Source organism: Oncorhynchus nerka, linkage group LG7, assembly GCF_034236695.1.
Source record: "Oncorhynchus nerka isolate Pitt River linkage group LG7, Oner_Uvic_2.0, whole genome shotgun sequence".
In the NCBI taxonomy this organism is placed as follows: Eukaryota; Metazoa; Chordata; class Actinopteri; order Salmoniformes; family Salmonidae; genus Oncorhynchus; species Oncorhynchus nerka.
The window spans coordinates 81,236,387-81,253,567 of record NC_088402.1 but is presented as its reverse complement, the minus strand read 5'-3'; the positions used below and the strand labels follow the sequence as shown (position 1 = coordinate 81,253,567).

The 17,181-nt window shown below is 46.4% G+C and overlaps 1 protein-coding gene across 2 annotated transcripts in view; it reads right to left on the bottom strand.

Annotated features, from left to right (window-relative positions):
• LOC115118051 (rho guanine nucleotide exchange factor 25-like) overlaps nt 1–17,181 on the bottom strand; it is a 101,986-nt gene that overhangs the window by 26,387 nt on the left and 58,418 nt on the right. For both annotated transcript variants that reach the window (XM_065020858.1, XM_065020859.1), the window contains exons 2-4: nt 13,239–13,606; nt 8,093–8,203; nt 455–576 (exon numbers count right to left, since the gene is read on the bottom strand). In XM_065020858.1, the coding sequence (XP_064876930.1) occupies nt 455–576; nt 8,093–8,203; nt 13,239–13,606 (601 nt within the window). The remainder of the gene's footprint in view (nt 1–454; nt 577–8,092; nt 8,204–13,238; nt 13,607–17,181) is intronic.

The following is a 17,181-nucleotide window of genomic DNA, read 5'->3' as shown; positions in this document are numbered from 1 at the left end:
ACAAAAATAGAACTGCTTGGCCATAATGACCATCGTTATTTTTGGATGAAAAAGGGGGAGGCTTGCAAGCCGAAGAACACCATCCCAATCGTGAAGCACGGGGGTGGCAGCATCATGTTGTGGAGGTGCTTTAATGCAGGAGGGACTGGCACACTTCACAAAATAGATGACATCATGAGGAAGGAAAATAATGTGGATATATTGAGGCAACATCTCAAGACATCAGTCAGGAATTTAAAGCTTGGTGGGTCTTCCAAATGGACAATCCTTCACCAAAACAGTGGTGGGATGAACCCATTTGTAATTGTTTCAACTGCAGATTGCCCCTTTAAGATAATTGTTTGCAGCCATACATGATGCTCATGGAAATGCTGTGTTGTACATCAAACTTTGGTCAGTTTTAGAGTAAGGGGTAGTAAGGGCAGTGTTGTGTAATTACAGTTGAGTCACTTACATGCTCTTCTCTAAGGCACTCCTCCTCTCCTCCTCACTGTCAGCCGCTGATGATTGGCTGGGGGTGTTGTCCATCAATACTGAGACATTGTCATCTGGATAGACATTGGTGGACTGAGTATCCTGGTCAAACAGATGGGACAGGGAATAGGGTTATGATATAATCTGTGGTCCGTTGACAATCTGAAGATAGAGAGAGAGAGAGAGAGAGAGAGAGAGAGAGAGAGAGAGAAGGGTAAAGTGGAGGGATAGAGGGAGAGAGAAAGATGGAGGCAATGTGTTAGATAGATCAAATAAGGAAGAGGGAGGCAGGGTGAGGTAAAGAGAGAAGGAGAGGCAAAGTGAGAGAGAGAATGGGAGGATAATGATGCAGGTCGCCAAGGTGACCAGGGAGGGAGGGGGAGCAGCCAGACACTATGGACCAGAATGAAGGGGATCTCACTGTCACTAATAATGGTGTAAGGCAGGGTTTACCAAATGAGTTGGTTATTTTTATAAGCCAGGACAAAGTTTAGGAACTCTGGTGTTGGATGTGGTGAAGTCACCATGAAAAAGAAGTGAGGAAGAGAAAGAAAGAAGGGGAAAGGGGGAGGTAGAGAGGGCTACAGACCAGCTCAAAAAAAGCAACCCGGTACAAAACATTGAAATATTGGACAAGTAACGGAGTGTGGTGTCATGACGTTGACCTGAGGGGTAGGTTTATGACAGTCATAAATACCTCTTCCCCCCTTTCTCCTCTCTCTACTAGAGGTCGAACGATTAATCTGAATGGCCGATTAATTAGGGCCGATTTCAAGTTTTCATAACAATCGGAAATCTGTATTTTTGGGCACCGATTTGCCGATTTAAAAAAATCATAATAATAATTTTTAACACCTTTATTTAATCTTTATTTAATTAACTAGGCAAGTCAGTTAAGAACACATTCTTATTTTCAAAGACGGCCTAGGAACAGTGGGTTAACTGCCTTGTTCAGGGGCAGAACGACAGATTTTCACCTTGTCAGCTCGGGGATCAATCTTGCAACCTTACAGTTAACTAGTCCAACGCAATAAACACCTGCCTCTCTCTTGTTGCACTCCACAAGGAGACTGTTACGGGAATGCAGTAAGCCAAGGTAAGTTGCTAGCTAGCAATAAATTTATCTTATAAAGAACAATCAATCATAACCACTAGTTAACTACACATGGTTGATGATATTACTACATATTATCTAGCGTGTCCTGCGTTGCATATAATCTGACTGAGCATACAAGCATACAAGTATCTGACTGAGCGGTGGTAGGCAGAGCAGGCACGTAAACATTCATTCAAACAGCACTTTCGTGCGTTTTGCCAGCAGCTCTTCGTTGTGCGTCAAGCATTGCGCTGTTTATGACTTCAAGCCTATCAACTCCCGAGATGAGGCTCGTGTAACCGAAGTGAAATGGCTAGCTAGTTAGCGCGCACTAATTGTTGTTTTGTTGCTGGTTCGAGCCCAGGGAGGAGCGAGGAGAGGGACGGAAGCTATACTGTTACACTGGCAATACTAAAGTGCTTATAAGAACATCCAATAGTCAAAGGTTAATGAAATACAAATGGTATAGAGGGAAATAGTCCTATAATTCCTATAATAACTACAACCTAAAACTTCTTAACTGGGAATATTGAAGACTCATGTTAAAAGGAACCACCAGCTTTCATATGTTCTCATGTTCTGAGAAAGGAACTGAAACGTTAGCTTTCTTATATGGCACATATTTTACATGGAACATATTGCACTTTTACTTTCTTCTCCAACACTTTGTTTTTGCATTATTTAAACAAAATTGAATATGTTTCATTATTTACTTGAGGCTAAATTTATTTTATTGATGTATTATATTAAGTTAAAATAAGTGTTCATTCAGTACTGTTGTAATTGTCTTATTATTGGTATCGGCATTGAAAAAAATCATAATCGGTCGAGCTCTACTCTCTACCCTACTGATGTTACATTTGCAAAAACCTTGGTTAACATAGAGATTCTGGGAACATCAGAAGGTGGGGGGAAATTAACTATATTCTGGTAATTCCGCTACAAGACCATGGTGCTTGCCTACGGAGCTGTGAGGGGAACGGCACCTCAGTACCTCCAGGCTCTGATCAGGCCCTACACCCAAACAAGGGCACTGCGTTCATCCACCTCTGGCCTGCTCGCCTCCCTACCACTGAGGAAGTACAGTTCCCGCTCAGCCCAGTCAAAACTGTTCGCTGCTCTGGCCCCCCAATGGTGGAACAAACTCCCTCACGACGCCAGGACAGCGGAGTCAATCACCACCTTCCGGAGACACCTGAAACCCCACCTCTTTAAGGAATACCTAGGATAGGATAAAGTAATCCCTCTCACCCCCTCCCCTGAAAAGATTTAGATGCACTACTGTTCCACTGGAGGTCATAAGGTGAATGCACCAATTTGTAAGTCGCTCTGGATAAGAGCGTCTGCTAAATGACTTAAATGTAAATGTAAATGTAATCCGAACAATTGAACATATGGGGTGGTACTTAATGAATATGATGTCATTGTCATCTGAGACATTCTCATCAATGATAAGATGACATAAACTCTACAGTGGAAAGTCTACACATCAGAGTTATCAGATTCACATGGAATTGTTGTTCAATTTAAATGTTTGAATATGGAATTATTCGTGATGGGATGAAATGTGATTTTAGCTTCTAAAATGTAAGACAGGGCTCTGCTCAATCAGTGGCCCGCCCCTGTGAAGCACGCCCCTGTCAAACACGCCCTCCTCTCCCTTCCTATATAAGCCCTTGACGACCATATAACCTTCTGTTCCGAGGATGTAGGACGACGGTCCTATGTCAGAATGGTACAGATAATAACTACAGAACGAAGCCAACATCAGCGTGAGCTTTGGCGAATGGTATGAACTTTGAACTCTTATTCACTACAGAAGTGATACCTCCTAGCCGTTGAGTTAGCAACAGCAGATGCAACGAGGGTTAGGAAGGAACAGACAGCGTATCCCGTCTATCACCCAACGATGTTACTACAACGTATCCAATTGACAAACCAGAGACATTCTTCAATGGACTCGGTTTGGCAACACGGCCTTCCATCTACCACCAACCTACCAAAGCGCAGCTCAGAGTAAATATTTATTGTATTTTCCTTTTCCAAATGGGCGGTAATTTAGAATGCATAAGATACTGTATTTACGATAACACAGCTTCTCCCTTTGTTCCTCAGTCTTCCCGCTCTTTCACTCAAACCCAGCCCTTTTCTTTTGTGTAACAAGCTGTCATATCTGTTCCGCCCGCTAGGGACGTTTTCCTTTATGACGTAATAAGTAATCAAGTTATGATTTAATTATGTGTATGTGTAATTCTGTGTGATTAGTTAGGTATTTAGTAAATAAATAATTAAACCCAATTTTGTATTGCTGATTCAAATTGTTAGCCAGGGTTTGTGCAGCCACCAATAATTTACAACTTTCAGGTGAGACTGAATTAAGATGAGGATTAATATTGACTGCTATTGATGTAAAATATTACTAGGTCTTTAAGAGTTTATTCGGAAGATAACAGCACTATAAATATTATTTTGTGGTGCCTGACTCTCTAGTTAATTACATTTACATGATTAGCTCAATGCTTGTGTCAGCAGTAACATACACTTGTATGCTTGTCTGAACATACAATATCTTGTTCTTGTTCAGTGTCATGTTCATTGGCAACAGTCTTCCGATCGGCATGTACATAATTTTAGAATAGTGGATGTCAACCTATTTACGCCTGGCCAAGCATACACACCAGAGGAGCTGAGAAGTTTGGTAGGAGGAGCTATAGTAAGATGGGCTCATTGTAATGGCTGGCGTTCCATTTATTCCATTCCAGCCATTACAATGAGCCCATCCTCTTATAGCTCCTACCAGGAGAATGCTTCCTGCCCCAACTCATAGTGCCAACTGTAAAGTTTGGTGGAGGGTGAATAATGGTCAGGGGCTGTTGCTCATGGTTCGGGCTAGGCCCCTTAGTTCCAGTGAAGGGAAATCTTAATGCTACAGCCAACAATGACATTCTAGACGATTCTGTGCTTCCAACTTTGTGGCAACAATTTGAGAAAGGCCCTTTCCTGTTTCAGTATGACAATGCCGGCAGGTAACCTAGGGGTTAGAGCGTTGGACTAGTAACCAAAAGCTTGCAAGATTGAATCCCCGAGCTGACAAGGTAAAAATCTGTCATTGTGCCCCTGAACAAGGCAGTTAACCCACTGTTCCTAGGCAGTCATTGAAAATAAGAATTTGTTCTTAACTGACGTGCAAAGTGATGTCCTTACAGATATGGTTTGTCGGGGTCGTTGTGGAAGAACTTGACTGCACACAGCCCTGACCTCAACCCCATTGAACACCTTTGGGATAAATTGGAACGCTGACTACGAGACAGGCCTAAACCCTCAACATCAGTGCCCGACCTTACTAATGCTCTTGTGGCTGAATGGAAGCAAATCCCCGCAGCAATGTTCCGACATCTAGTTGAAAGCCTTCCCGAAAGTGTAGAGGCTGTTATAGCAGCAAGGGGGAGACCAACTCCATATTAATGCCCATAATTTTGAAATGAGATGTTCGACGAGCAGTTGTCCACATACATTTGGTCATGTAGTGTATATGGGCTTTTATTTCCCATCAACTTCTGCAAATGTGTCATTTCACTAAAGCTGCAGAGCACACAGTGTGTGTGTGGTTGTGTTGGTGTATACTTCTCTGTGTGTGGTGTAGGGTGCGTGCTACGCCACTGCTTATAACTATCAGTTAAGTAGAACTATAAGACATTTAAGATGTGTCAAATATATGTTATCCAGCTCAGGACTCCAGCTACGCATTTGGTTTGCTAGCGTGCTAACTAGGTGTCTAGATGTCAAGATCAGTTTTCTTGGGTACAGCAGAGACATTCAGTTCCCTCCTGGATCAAGATCCCTGTTGCCTAAAATAGGTTTGTGTGCTGTATAATAACAGAGTATACCCCAGTATGTTACAGAAACGGTATGATGGTATTAACATCTCCAGCAGAGCTCTACCCTGGCTGACAGGTCTCCAGGCCTCCAGCAGAGCTCTACCCTGGCTGACAGGTCCCCAGGCCTCCAGCCCTCCAGGCCTCCAGCAGAGCTCTCCCTTGGCTGACAGGTCTCCAGGCTTCCAGCCCTCCAGGCCTCCAGCAGAGCTCTACCTTGGCTGACAGGTCTCCAGGCTTCCAGCCCCCCAGGCCTCCAGCAGAGCTCTACCCTGGCTGACAGGTCTCCAGGCCTCCAGCAGAGCTCTACCTTGGCTGACAGGTCTCCAGGCCTCCAGCAGAGCTCTACCTTGGCTGACAGGTCTCCAGCCCTCCAGCAGAGCTCTACCCTGGCTGACAGGTCTCCAGGCCTCCAGCCCTCCAGGCCTCCAGCAGAGCTCTACCCTGGCTGGCAGGTCTCCAGGCCTCCAGCCCTCCAGGCCTCCAGCAGAGCTCTACCCTGGCTGACAGGTCTCCAGGCCTCCAGCCCTCCAGCAGAGCTCTACCCTGGCTGACAGGTCTCCAAGCCTCCAGCCCTCCAGCAGAGCTCTACCCTGGCTGACAGGTCTCCCTGACTGCTTGACATGGATCACTACCAGATGTTCTCTGTATCTGGTAGAACCCCACAGGAAAGATACACACACACACAGCTCTCTTTCTACGCCCCCCCTTCACTCCTCTATTGTGCTTGTTTTGTTTTTCTACACAGAAGCCAACTTTAAATCTGTAAGAGTTTTAATAAAAGCTGAGAGCATGGTGCTCCTGTTGTTTATGCCTTATTGAGGTGTAGGTAGGGTTTGTGTGTGTGGTGTCTGTCTGTCTGTCTGTCTGTCTGTCTGTCTGTCTGTCTGTCTGTCTGTCTGTCTGTCTGTCTGTCTGTCTGTCTGTCTGTCTGTCTGTCTGTCTGTCTGTCTGTCTGTGTGTGTGAGAGAGAGAAGTAGAGGGGGTGTTCTGAGAAGTCTTAACTTTTTCTCTTCCTTTCCTGAAAGAGAAACAGTAAATCTGTCAAAGGAGGGGAGGAAGGAGAGAGAGAAAGAGAGAGTTGGAGAATGACAGTGATAGAGGGAGAGAGAGACCCTGAGATGACTGACCTACATACTTTAATACCTATTTTTCTCTCTCCCTCTCTTTCCTCTCTTCCCTCTTCTGGCAGTACAGACTGAACCAGTGATCTCCTTCCCTTCTCTCCCATCTGTCTCTGACTGTGTGTAATCCTGCCATCAGAGCCTTATGACTGGCTGCTATAATGAACTGCAGGGGGAATGACCCCCTCCCTGGGTCATGTTCAGTAGGGCACACTGTAACAAAACATTTGGAAATCTGTGTTGTTATTGGAAAAGTTCAGATATAGCTCCCTTGTTCCACTCGGTTTCAAACCCTTTTATCAACACTGACCCTGGTAAGAGTCCAGTAGGAATGAGCGCTGGCTCTCTGATATGTTTTGTCATAGTGTTCACTATCCAGGCCCCCTTACAACCCTGTTCTCTGTTCCAAATGCCATCTATACCATTTGCTGTTGCCGTTCACACAATTCCAATTGTTTGATGTGTAAATGAAAGAGCAAAGCCATTGTTTGGACTCATTTCCTGGAACAGTAGTCATCTTCCATGACATTTCTCCTCTCAGTGCCATTTTATTTTTATCTGTAGGGATTTTCTTTGTAGTATGTTAATGCATCTATCACACATAATGCATCTATCAACCCTGACTAGTCTGTGTCCCAAATGACACCCTATTCCCTGTAGTAGTGCACTATGTAGGAGATAGGGTGCCGTTTGGGAAGAAGTCTTGACAAACCTTCCCCACTGGACTGCCTCCTATTGATGAACTCTGAGAGGATCTTGAGTTCATCTAGGTGTGTGTGTCTGCATGTGTATCTGAGGCCCGAGAAACTATGTTTGATCAGCCAAGCCCAGCAGCGGTGGCGGTGATCTGGGATACTTCGGACGTCCATACTCTAAACCCTAACCTTAACCCCTACCCTTACCTTAACCATAACAACAACCCTTACCTAAAAGTGAATCACTTTTAGCCTACCTTTACTATTTAAAAAGTCAACTTCAATGGGGGGTAGGGACGTCCCAAGGATTCCGGATAGAATGGACCCTGAGATGTTTCATACCCAGGTCTGTCTCAGGCGCCATGGAAACGAAGCCTTGTGTTGTACCCATGTCACCTACCGGTCTGTTTTTCCTCAGAGGAAATCATTAGACTCTCCCCTGTCCCCATATACACTGAGCAGCAACAGCTAAAGCCTTCTATAGATTATCAATAGAGTGTTTCATCAGTTCATCAGTTCATTAGTCCGATTGATTGTGTTTTTTTATGGTTGGATAAGTTGACTGTGTAATCTGTGACCATGTCAATAAGATTGTATGTCTGTATCTACCTAGTTTAGCCTCTTAGACCTAGGCATTTGCTCAAGGGCCTAACACCAGTTGTCAGGTTTCAGGCAAGGTTTGTCAACATGCAAACATGGTTTACTGAACCACCTTTGTTACACAGGGCTGTGTGTTGGGACAGATTTGTGTGTGTGTGTGTGTATTTGTTTGTTCGTTTCAGTGTGTGTGTGTGCGAGGGCTGTATGTGTGTCTGTGGTTTGACTCACCTGTGTGTAGGCAAGTGCAATACAGCCCTGTAGTGAGTCAGACAAGTAGCTGGGAGAGTTTAGGGTTGCTGAGGAAAGCTCCTCAGGACTGGCCAACCTATACATGCACTCCTACAACACACACACACACACACACACACACACACACACACACACACACACACACACACACACACACACACACACACACACACACACACACACAGAGGGAGAACATCATTACTCAACATAACACAACAACATAAACATCAACAGCACATTAAATCCTTGCAACACTGTGACTGTCAGAAACATCCCCAGGAGTAAGATAGCGGAATCACCATCTCCAGGGCTGTTATCATTATAACTAACTAGCATCGCGACTGTAATCACACTGTGCCTATCCACCACATGTACATCATGTGGGTAAACTACGGGTAAATCATGTAGCAGTCAACTGCGTTGGTATTCATTGGTGAGGTACTGTACTGTCAATGGGCTGCGGTTGGGCAAGCTGTTGGTAGATATTTACACAGAAAAGGTAGTTGATCTCGATCTTATATGTAGATATTTGCTCAAGAACAGTAATCTCTTTAACTAAGACCGTCGCCAAAACTAAGACAGTTCTGCCGAGTTGTTCTGCCAAGAAACAGAGGAAGGATCCACACCACTCTCAGTTCTGCGAGTTCATTAGAACGTGCGTTGAAGATGTCGTTCCCATAGCAACGATTAAAACATTTCCAAACCAGAAACCGTGGATTGATGGCAGCATTCGTGTGAAACTGAAAGCCCGAACCACTGCTTTTAATCAGGGCAAGGTGACCGGAAACATGACCGAATACAAACAGTGTAACTATTCCCTCCTCAAGGCAATCAAACAAGCTAAGCGTCAGTATAGAGACAAAGTAGAGTCGCAATTCAACGGCTCAGACACAAGAGGTATGTGGCAGGGTCTACAGTCAATCACGGATTACAAAAAGAAAACCAGCCCAGTCACGGACCAGGATGTCTTGCTCCCAGGCAGACTAAATAACTTTTTTGCCCGCTTTGAGGACAATACAGTGCCACTGACACGGCCTGCAACTAAAACATGCGGACTCTCCTTCACTGCAGCCGACGTGAGGAAAACATTTAAACGTGTCAACCCTCGCAAGGCTGCAGGCCCAGACGGCATCCCCAGCCGCACCCTCAGAGCATGCGCAGACCAGCTGGCTGGTGTGTTTACGGACATATTCAATCAATCCCTATCCCAGTCTGTTGTTCCTACATGCTTCAAGAGGGCCACCATTGTTCCTGTTCCCAAGAAAGCTAAGGTAACTGAGCTAAACGACTACCGCCCCGTAGCACTCACTTCCGTCATCATGAAGTGCTTTGAGAGACTAGTCAAGGACCATATCACCTCCACCCTACCTGACACCCTAGACCCACTCCAATTTGCTTACCGCCCAAATAGGTCCACAGACGATGCAATCTAAACCACACTGCACACTGCCCTAACCCATCTGGACAAGAGGAATACCTATGTGAGAATGCTGTTCATCGACTACAGCTCGGCATTTAACACCATAGTGCCCTCCAAGCTCGTCATCAAGCTCGAGACCCTGGGTCTCGACCCCGCCCTGTGCAACTGGGTACTGGACTTCCTGACGGGCCGCCCCCCAGGTGGTGAGGGTAGGCAACAACATTTCCACCCCGCTGATCCTCAACACTGGGGCCCCACAAGGGTGCGTTCTGAGCCCTCTCCTGTACTCCCTGTTCACCCACGACTGCGTGGCCACGCATGCCTCCAACTCAATCATCAAGTTTGCGGGCGACACAACAGTGGTAGGCTTGATTACCAACAACGACGAGACGGCCTACAGGGAGGAGGTGAGGGCCCTCGGAGTGTGGTGTCAGGAAAATAACCTCACACTCAACGTCAACAAAACTAAGGAGATGATTGTGGACTTCAGGAAACAGCAGAGGGAACACCCCCCCTATCCACATTGATGGAACAGTAGTGGAGAGGGTAGTAAGTTTTAAGTTCCTCGGCGTACACATCACAGACAAACTGAATTGGTCCACCCACACAGACAGCATCGTGAAGAAGGCGCAGCAGCGCCTCTTCAACCTCAGGAGGCTGAAGAAATTTGGCTTGTCACCAAAAGCACTCACAAACTTCTACAGATGCACAATCGAGAGCATCCTGTCGGGCTGTATCACCGCCTGGTACGGCAACTGCTCCGCCCACAACCGTAAGGCTCTCCAGAGGGTAGTGAGGTCTGCACAACGCATCACAGGGGGCAAACTACCTGCCCTCCAGGACACCTACACCACCCGATGTCACAGGAAGGCCATAAAGATCATCAAGGACAACAACCACCCGAGCCACTGCCTGTTCACCCCGCTATCATCCAGAAGGCGAGGTCAGTACAGGTGCATCAAATCTAGGACCGAGAGACTGAAAAACAGCTTCTATCTCAACGCCATCAGACTGTTAAACAGCCACCACTAACATTGAGTGGCTGCTGCCAACACACTGACTCAACTCCAGCCACTTTAATAATGGGAATTGATGGGAAATGATGTAAAATATATCACTAGCCACTTTAAACAATGCTACCTAATATAATGTTTACATACCCTACATTATTCATCTCATATGTATATGTATATACTGTACTCTATATCATCTACTGCATCTTTATGTAATACATGTATCACTAGCCACTTTAACTATGCCACTTTGTTTACATACTCATCTCATATGTATATACTGCACTCAATACCATCTACTGTATCTTGCCTATGCCGCTCTGTACCATCACTCACTCATATATATATATATATATCTTTATGTACATATTCTTTATCCCCCTTACACTTGTGTCTATAAGGTAGTAGTTTTGGAATTGTTAGCTAGATTACTTGTTGGTTATTACTGCATTGTCGGAATTAGAAGCACAAGCATTTCGCTACACTCGCATTAACATCTGCTAACCATGTGTATGTGACAAATAAAATTGGATTTGATTTGATTTGACTTGAATATATTGCTTAGTTAATTTCAGATGATCTCATTTTGCTCTTTTGTAGCTTTGGCAGTTATGTGTGTGTTTTCCATACCTGTTTGCTCCTCTCCTCTCTCCTCTCCATACCTGTTTGCTCCTCTCCTCTCTCCTCTCCATACCTGTTTGCTCCTCTCCTCTCTCCTCTCCATACCTGTTTGCTCCTCTCCTCTCTCCTCTCCATACCTGTTTGCTCCTCTCCTCTCTCCTCTCCATACCTGTTTGCTCCTCTCCTCTCTCCTCTCCATACCTGTTTGCTTTACAGATGCTCCCCACTCCTTGGTTGCAATCCTTCTAATTTAGTGTACCTTGCGCGCAAAACCCCTATGTGGAATTCTTGCCGATCTGCAGTCCAGAACACCTAGTTCATCTGAGCAATATGCTGCGCATCCCTTGACGTCGCGGTGGAGGCACGTCTACTCATTTCTCCTAACTGGAGATTTTCTCACCAGTCCATCTTCTCATGTGAATTCCATGCTGTCAAAAAAGCTTAAGCTTAATTTTTTTCCATCTTTCACCCACCAAGTGGCCTTGGAGATTTCCTCAATGAGCTTGACACCTTAATGAGATCATTTCCTGACGATGGCTCACCGCTCTTCGTACTTGGTGACTTCCACCTCGAGACATCTGCCTTCGATTAATTTCTTTCCAACTCTCTTTTTCCCCTCCCTGTCTCTTTTAACATAACCCTTTCCCTATCCCCTCCAAATCACAAGTCAGACAATACAGTTGACCTCATCTTTACTAGAGACTGTTCTCCTACTAATCTCACTACCCCCCCAGGTCTCTGATCACTACTTTTTGTTGTTGTTTCCTTTTCTGTCTCCTGTCCTCCAACCCTAACCACTCAGCGCCTACCCAGATGGTCATGTGTCATCACAATCTTCACTCTCTCTCTCCTCTTCTATCCTATCATCTCTGCCTTCTGCTAAATCCTTCTCCCTCCTGTCTCCTGATTCTGCCTCTTCGACCCTACTCTCCTCCCTTTCTGCATCCTATGACTCGTACTGTCCCCTTTCCTGCCGGCCTGCTCGGCCCTCTCATTACAATCTTACAGAACAGGGCTGCGGCAGCTGAGCGGAAATGGAGGAAAACAAATCTTCCAGAGGACCTATCATCCTTTCACCCCCTCCTCTCTACCTTCTCTTCCTCTGTATCTGCTGCTAAAGCCACTTTCTATCACTAAATTTCAAGCTTCTGCCTCTAACCCTAGGAAACTATTTTCCACCTTATCCTCCCTCCTTAATCCTCCACCTCTCCCTCTCTGCGGATGACTTTGTCAACCACTTTGACAATCAGCCTATTGTTGATAGGCCTATCTTGTGATACAGATATTATGGGATTTCTACACATTATACTGAGGAGTTGACTTAAGAGCTCCATTTCAAATCTGTCAGTACCCATAGTCCCAATAGTCCCAATGTAGAGTAGCTAGTCCTCACTGTATGTAACCTGTATGTACAGTACCAGTCAGTAGTTTGGACACACCTACTCATTCAAGGGTTTTTCTTTATTTGTACTATTTTCTACATTGTAGACTAATAGTGAAGAAATGAAAACGATGAAATAACACATATGGAATCATGTAGTAACCAAAAAAGTCTAAATATATTTGATATTTGAGATTCTTCAAAGTAGTCACCCTTTGCCTTGATGACAGCTTTGCACACTGTTGACATTCTCTTAACCAGCTTCACCTGGAATGCTTTTCCAACAGTCTTGAAGGAGTTCCCACATTAGCTGAGCACTTGTTGGCTGCTTTTCCTTCACTCTGTGTTTTTTTGGTTACTCCATATGTGTTATTTCATAGTTTTGATGTCTTCACTATTATTCTAAAGAAAAACCCTTTAATGAGTAGGTGTGTCCAAACTTTTGACTGGTACTGTACATACTTGTATGTAATGTAGGTGTTTGTATCCCTGGGCCTGGGAGGGCTGGGGCTTGGCAGACCCATAGGATCAGAGGACCACCTCACCACTATACTACCCATCACACACAAAGAGACACTAGGGATACAAACACCTACATTACATACAAGTATGTACAGTACCAGTCAAAAGTTTGGACACACCTACCTTTACAAAGGTAAAACTGGTGCTTAGCAATGCCTCTCCACTCACCATCTCTTTGTGTGTGATGGGTAGTATAGTGGTGAGGTGGTCCTCTGATCCTATGGGTCTGCCAAGCCCCAGCCCTCCCAGGCCCAGTCCCAGGTCATGACTGTGCCTAGAAGGGGGAATAGGAGGAGGGGATTTGCTTCCCCCATCCAACTTCCTGACCTGCCGCTCCCCCTTGGAGCTGGCTGAGATGTTGACGGCACCAGCGCTGAGCTTGCGGACTGGATTGGTCAGCCACTTCTTCAAGGTGCTTACGGAACGTCGCGAGCCTGGGGAGCTGGGGGCGGAGCTACAGGAAACCGTCAGGGTCGGAGGCAGGGACGCCACGGAGGTGGAGATGCTACCCTCGCTGCCTGCAGCCGAGTATGAGTCTGGAGGGAGGGAGAGGGAAAACGGGAGATGGAGGGAGGGGGCAAAGGTCACATAACAGGTATGATAAACTCTCTAAGTCAACGACTGGGATTTCTCATCTCTCCAGATAGACGAATGGAAGTTTAACTAAGGCAAAGGGCAGCAGCAGACACACAGCTGCAGACACATATTTTTGGTGCAGAACTAGAGCGGGATAAATACGCTAGCTAAACAATGACTATAGAGCTGGATGACCATAGAGCTGGAGGACCATAGAGCTGGATGAACACAGAGCTGGATGACCATAGAGCTGGATGAACACAGAGCTGGATGACCACAGAGCTGGATGAACACAGAGCTGGATGACCATAGAGCTGGATGACCATAGAGCTGGATGACCATAGAGCTGGATGAACACAGAGCTGGACTAGAGGAAATATGAGGAGAAAGCAACAGTAACTCTCCCCCTCCCTCAACAGTAACTCTCCCCCATCCCCCTCCCTCAACAGTAACTCTCCCCCATCCCCCTCCCTCATCAGTAACTCTCCCCCTCCCTCATCAGTAACTCTCCCCCTCCCTCAACAGTAACTCTCCCCTCCCTCTCCACTCTCTCCCCCTCCCTCATCAGTAACTCTCCCCCTCCCTCATCAGTAACTCTCCACTCTCTCCCCCTCCCTCAACAGTAACTTTCCACTCTCTCCCCTCCCTCATCAGTAACTCTCCCCTCCCTCAACAGTAACTCTCCCCTCCCTCATCAGTAACTCTCCCCTCCCTCATCAGTAACTCTCCCCTCCCTCATCAGTAACTCTCCCCCTCCCTCATCAGTAACTCTCCCCCTCCCTCAACAGTAACTCTCCCCTCCCTCATCAGTAACTCTCCCCCTCCCTCATCAGTAACTCTCCCCCTCCCTCATCAGTAACTCTCCCCTCTCCCCCTCCCCCTCCCTCATCGGTAACTCTCCCCCTCCCTCAACAGAAACTCTCCCCTCTCTCAACAGTAACTCTCCCCTCTCCCCCTCCCTCAACAGTAACTCTCCCCTCTCTCCCCCGCCCTCATCAGTAACTCTCCCCTCTCCCCCTCCCCCTCCCTCATCGGTAACTCTCCCCCTCCCTCAACAGAAACTCTCCCCTCTCTCAACAGTAACTCTCCCCTCTCCCCCTCCCTCAACAGTAACTCTCCCCTCTCTCCCCCTCCCTCAACAGTAACTCTCCCCTCTCCCCCTCCCTCAACAGTAACTCTCCCCTCTCTCCCCCTCCCTCATCAGTAACTCTCCACTCTCTCCCCCTCCCTCAACAGTAACTTTCCACTCTCTCCCCCTCCCTCATCAGTAACTCTCCCCTCCCTCAACAGTAACTCTCCCCCTACCTCATCAGTAACTCTCCCCCTCCCTCAACAGTAACTCTCCCCTCCCTCATCAGTAACTCTCCCCTCCCTCATCAGTAACTCTCCCCCTCCCTCAACAGTAACTCTCCCCCTCCCTCATCAGTAACTCTCCCCCTCCCTCATCAGTAACTTTCCCCCTCCCTCATCAGTAACTCTCCCCTCTCCCCCTCCCCTCCCTCATCGGTAACTCTCCCCCTCCCTCAACAGAAACTCTCCCCTCTCTCAACAGTAACTCTCCCCTCTCTCAACAGTAACTCTCCCCTCTCTCCCCCTCCTTCAACAGTAACTCTCCCTCTCTCAACAGTAACTCTCCACTCTCTCCCCCTCCCTCAACAGTAACTCTCCCCTCTCTCCCCTCCCTCAACAGTAACTCTCCCCTCTCCCCACTCCCTCATCAGTAACTCTCCACTCTCTCCCCCTCCCTCAACAGTAACTGTCCCCTCTCCCACTCCCTCATCAGTAACTCTCCCCTCTCCCCACTCCCTCATCAGTAACTCTCCACTCTCTCCCCCTCCCTCAACAGTAACTCTCCACTCTCTCCCCCTCCCTCAACAGTAACTTTCCACTCTCTCCCCCTCCCCTCCCTCATCAGTAACTCTCCCCTCCCTCAACAGTAACTCTCCCCCTCCCTCAACAGTAACTCTCCCCCTCCCTCAACAGAAACGCTCCCTCTCTCCCCCTCCCCTCCCTCAACAGTAACTCTCCACTCTCCCCCCCCCCTCCCCCTCCCTCAACAGTAACTCTCACCCTCCCTCATCAGTAACTCTCCCCCTCCCTCATCAGTAACTCTCCACTCTCTCAACAGTAACTTTCCACTCTCTCCCCCTCCCCTCCCTCATCAGTAACTCTCCCCTCCCTCATCAGTAACTCTCCCCTCCCTCATCAGTAACTCTTCCCCTCCCTCATCAGTAACTCTCCCCTCCCTCATCGGTAACTCTCCCCTCCCTCAACAGAAACTCTCCCCCTCCCTCAACAGTAACTCTCTACTCTCTCCCCGCTCCCTCAACAGTAACTCTCCCCATCCCCTCCCTAATCAGTAACTCTCCCTCTCTCAACAGTAACTCTCCACTCTCTCCCCTCCCTCAACAGTAACTCTCCACTCTATCCCCTCCTAATCAGTAACTCTCCCCTCTCTCAACAGTAACTCTCCACTCTCTCCCCTCCCACATCAGTAACTCTTCCCCTCCCTCAACAGAAACTCTCCCCTCTCTCAACAGTAACTCTCCACTCTCTCCCCCCTCCATCAACAGTAACTCTCCACTCTCTCCCCCCTCCCTCAACAGAAACTCTCCCCTCTCTCAACAGTAACTCTCCACTCTCTCCCCCCTCCCTCAACAGTAACTCTCCACTCTCTCCCACTCCCTCATCAGTAACTCTCCACTCTATCCCCTCCCTAATCAGTAACACACTTGTTTTGCTTTCTGTTGCACAACGATTTGAAAGTAGTTTCAATGCACTCACTTCTGCCAACAGGTTATCTCTTGTACAGTGTTATCAGTGAATGACGAGAGAGAGAGAGAGAGAGAGAGAGAGAGAGAGAGAGAGAGAGAGAGAGAGAGAGAGAGAGTGTGTGTGTTAGCATTCATTAGTTCTTTATAAAGCTTATGCTGACACAAGTCAGTGGCCCAATATGTAAGTGTTTCCAATTTGTTAGTGTTTCCAATATGTAAGTGTTTCCAATATGTAAGTGTTTCCAATTTGTTAGTGTTTCCAATTTGTTAGTGTTTCCAATATGTAAGTGTTTCCAATATGTAAGTGTTTCCAATTTGTTAGTGTTTCCAATATGTACGTGTTTCCAATTTGTTAGTGTTTCCAATATGTATGTGTTTCCAATATGTAAGTGTTTCCAATATGTAAGTGTTTCCAATATGTAAGTGTTTCCAATTTGTTAGTGTTTCCAATATGTAAGTGTTTCCAATATGTAAGTGTTTCCAATATGTAAGTGTTTCCAATTTGTAAGTGTTTCCAATATGTAAGTGTTTCCAATTTGTAAGTGTTTCCAATATGTAAGTGTTTCCAATATGTAAGTGTTTCCAATATGTAAGTGTTTCCAATTTGTTAGTGTTTCCAATATGTAAGTGTTTCCAATATGTAAGTGTTTCCAATATGTAAGTGTTTCCAATATGTAAGTGTTTCCAATATGTTAGTGTTTCCCATTTGTAAGTGTTTCCAATATGTAAGTGTTTCCCATTTGTAAGTGTTTCCAATATGT